The sequence below is a fragment of the Hibiscus syriacus genome, unplaced genomic scaffold (assembly GCF_006381635.1).
Source record: "Hibiscus syriacus cultivar Baekdansim isolate YM2019G1 unplaced genomic scaffold, ASM638163v2 tig00110503_pilon, whole genome shotgun sequence".
In the NCBI taxonomy this organism is placed as follows: domain Eukaryota; kingdom Viridiplantae; phylum Streptophyta; class Magnoliopsida; order Malvales; family Malvaceae; genus Hibiscus; species Hibiscus syriacus.
In genome coordinates this window covers 3,115,996-3,120,366 of record NW_024062764.1, presented here as the reverse complement: position 1 = coordinate 3,120,366, position 4,371 = coordinate 3,115,996, and the positions used below count along the sequence as shown (strand labels likewise).

The window sequence follows — 4,371 nt, the reverse complement described above, 5'->3', positions numbered from 1 at the left end:
AATGACGAGAAAACCAGAAAGAGGCGAGAGATTAGAAATTATGGCGAGATGACGGCGAGAAGGATGGCGTGTGGCGGAGATAAATAAGGCTTTTGGCACGATGATGGTGATTGACGCACTGAGTTGGAGAAGATGTTGTACCAGAGAATAAGTTTTTAGGGAAGAAGATGTTCAAAAGATTTTAGGGATCGGGCAGCAGAGAGAGTGGAGATATATTTGTCCTTTGGCGACGTTTTAATGTACTCGCTTTTGCGGCGTTTTAATAACAAACACCTCTATTTACTCGCCTATTATGGCCTGTGCATGAAAAACGCTACTACTGTACAATTCTATTGCGGCGTTCCGTTAAAAACACCACCTGTTGTCATTCTCTAGCAGCGTTTTTTCTAAAACGCCACTAAAGTATGCATTTATAGCGGCATTTTTTACACAAACACCATTAAAGTACATGTTTGTAGCGGCATTTACACTAAAACGCCACTATATATTTGGCTATAGCAGCATTTTTTCATAAACGCCACTAAAGTACGATTTTTTAGTAGTGTTTTCACAAAAACGCCACTATATATCTGGATATCACGACGTTTTTTACATAAATGCCACTAAAGTACGCGTTTGTAGCGGCGTTTTCACAAAAACGCCACTATATATTTGGATATAGCGGCGTTTGTAACATAAATGCCACTAAAGTATGTGTTTGTAGTGGCGATTTCCCAAAAACGCCACTATATATTAGGATATCGTGGCGTTTGTCTAAAAAACACTGCTATATATAAAAAAATTAACGGCGTTTTCTCTAAAACCACCGTTACAAATCTATTTTGTTGTAGTGATTGAATAAGAAACCGAGAGGATCTGTAATTGCTTTTACGGAGAAGATATTAGTTGTAAAGTAGCAATGTTTTGTATAATATAATAGTTTAATGCCCAACTATGTGCCCAAACTATAGCTTTTGTGTTAAGTAAGTTCCTATATTTTTTAGCTCATCTAGGTGTCTAACGTTACAAACATTAGCACTTTAGGTGTCTTGATCATTAACGGCGTTAGTTTTTTCGTTTAGTGACACATGTCACAACTTGGTAATTTTAAAAATTTTTATATAAAATTTTAAAAAATAAAATTATATATTTTAAAAAAGAAAACACACAAAATTTGAAATAACCCTTAAAGTTTCAAAACCTTCATTTCAACCCCTAAACTTACGTCGACCGCCGCCTTTTGTCATCGAAGAAGCTCCACCCGATCTCTCCTACCCCCGGTGACCAAAACCCTATGAAATCGTGACAAGTTGATGACTGATCGACAACAAATCGACATTTTAAATCCCGGAAACCCTAGGATGAAAATCACGATCCCACACAATTTTGACGATGAATCGGTGACAACTACAACGACATATAACTAGGACGATGGCAAGGACTACGTCGGCGGCGGTGGTCGTGGATGGAGAGGGCGGTGATAGCGGATTAAGGTTAGGATTTGGGATTTTGGGGTTGTTTTATAATATAAGAAAATATAGGTTTTTTTATAACCATAATAATATTTTAATATATTTAAAAAATAATTTTATATTACTATATTGTGACACGTGTCACTTAACGGAGAAAAATGCCGTTGACAGCCCGTACACTTAAAATGTTAACGTTTGTAATGTTAGGCACCTAGATTAACCAGAAAAATAAAATCACTTATTTAACACAAAATGTATAGTTTGGGCACTTATTTGAGCATTAAGCCTAATATAAAGTAACAAATTTTTAGTCTGAATTTGTTAGGTGAGATTGATTGCTTATATAATCATCTTTTACAAAAAAAAAAATGAAAATTAATTTTTAAAATGAATTTGGAGTCGTTTAAAGGCAACATTTTTCTTGTATTACCAACGAAATTATGCATAAGAGACTTACGTAAACAAGACAGAGATTTGCAGAATCACAGCAAATCATATATGGCATACAGGCAAAATAGAAAAAATATCGAAACACGGTTCAGCACTCCACGCCGCATTGTTTGAGGACCGGGCCAATTTGTTTGGGCAAGAACGGATCGATCCGAACCCAAACCAGTGAGAAAATGGATGCCAAAAGTACGGACCAAGGCACAACAATGGTGGGCGTCCTGTTTTGTCTCCCCATCAAACCTTTGAGGAAAGGGTAGAGATGTAAAATGACCCAGAAAGCAAAAAACAGTTTGCCGAACAACGGACCCCATGAACCGTAGCCGTTGTTGATTGCATCCGAGACTCCGGCGACGACCTCTACCATGTTCACTATTATCAGAGTTGTGGGAGGGATTAAGAGAGTGGTCCATTTGAAGAGACAAAGCTCGCCGAATTCCGTATCCTCTGCTGCCTTGGCTGTTACGGTGAAGTTGGTGTCGACACCAGCGAGGACTTTGAGGAGGCCTTGGAACATGGAAAAAAGATGGGCGGAGATGCCGCCGATGACCCAGAATTGTTCGTTTCGCCACCAGTCTTGGATGCTAACTCCGCTCCATCGAAGTTCAAGCAGTCCGGTCGCTATGATGGAAAGGAAAAGTGCCAAGAACCATATGCTTGTAAGGTTGCTTAGCTGCCAAGAAAACAAAATTGTCAACTTTACATAATAATGTCATGTAAATTTCAGAACAGGAATCAGGTAAAATACATTCAGAGTTTGAATCAAAGACTTAAGTACCAAAAAAAAATTCAGGCAATACATGTTTGGTTATATAAACATAAAATTTTTATGTCTACCAACTTAATCCCTCAGTGCAAATGATGTAAAATAAATAAAAATCATCTTAATAATGTTCCTAACATGCTTAAGTTCAAGCTTAAATTAGGTAAAAAGATACTAAAAAGATAACTCTTTTGGAGAGTTGTCAATTGGCCACTATTATATGCTTTTGGATTATTGACTATGAAATAAAAAAAGCGTATATTCGTATATCGAAAGAGTACAATTGTGTCATTATTGATATTATTTTTCACATTTATAAACATTGTTATTGTTTTTTTGCTAATGTTATTGATATCATTAATGTTACGGTTGTAAATCTTTTTATTGCCATTGTTATAGTTATAATATCATTAATGTTATCATTGCAACCATTGCCTTTGTAGATTTCTATAATATCGTAATCTAATTTGACCTAGGATTAAGAGATTAAAGCATTACATGGAACCATCAAAGTGGTTAACTCAAAATATATTTTTAAAACAACATCATAATACTCATTAAGATACCAACATTTAAAATCATATATGAAAACATAAGTATTTAAGTTCACAAAAATGTGGAGCTCCCAATACATCTCAAAATAATACATATCAAGTATTTCAAAAGAGATTTATAACTCGAATATAAGAAGGTCTATGAAAAGTACATACCCTCTAAAATAAACTCATGACGCACTCTGAACCTCGAACGCTCTAGAATACAAGTTGTGTGATAAGATCCTTGACGATCCTCCTAAAAACCTGCGCACATAAACAAATTTCCAGCACTGAGCTAACAAGCTTAATGTCACCCTAATAACTATACTATACTACATGTGTTCATCATATGGTAATGGTAGCATGTAAAGACATAAGCATACAAGTACCCTAATCACTCATCCTGAGGTAGGTATCATGTTGTGGTTTGAGGGTTTAATGCATCTAAAGACTCACACCCCTCTATCCTACCTATAGTACCCTCGGGTACATAGGGTTAATTCCAAAATTTTTGTATCGGAATCTACACTTGGCTAACTTACTCATTGTGAGTACTCGGGGCATCTGTGCCCAACTAGCAACTGAAGTTCCTTAGAACTAGTTGAGATATATCGAGATATCTTAATCAAACAAGACAATTGATATACTTGCTAAAGTAATTCAAGTATCCTCGATGTTCCCCGAGCGTCATATAAGGGCTAGTTTTATGTTATCTTATTTCATAAGATTCTTAGCTTTTGTTGAATTCATTTGTTGTTCTCACTTGTAAGATTATTAGAGAAATATTGGCGGTCCTAGACCCCTTCCCGAGCCCTTATCACCAAGTTAGGCTTCTTGCCTAAAAGTGTGTGATGGTATTGATATTACGTCCTTTTGTATTAATACCAACCTTGTAGTATTGATACCTTCCCTCGATACCGATACTGGTTTTACATTCGATGTCATGAGAATTCCTTATAGTATCAATACCTCATGTCGAGTATTGATACTTCTATATTAGGGTATTGATACCATCCTAGGTATCGATACCAAATTAAGTTCGATATTTGTGAAAATAACTTAGTATTGATACCCTTAGAGTATTGATACTTGTATTTTGTGAAGTATCGATACTTCTTGAGTATTGATACCAAATTTGGCTACTAAAATTTAAAACTTAATGCGGGTATTGATA

General features: G+C 35.8%; 1 protein-coding gene across 1 annotated transcript; it reads right to left on the bottom strand.

Moving 5' to 3' along the window:
- Positions 1–1,988: 1,988 nt before the first annotated feature.
- Positions 1,989–2,601, bottom strand: LOC120129703 (cellulose synthase A catalytic subunit 7 [UDP-forming]-like; the record flags this gene model as incomplete). The annotated part of the gene is made up of 1 exon (XM_039147144.1): positions 1,989–2,601. A coding segment is annotated over one exon (612 nt), but the record flags the coding sequence as incomplete, so codon positions are not given.
- Between the last annotated feature and the right edge of the window lie 1,770 nt (positions 2,602–4,371).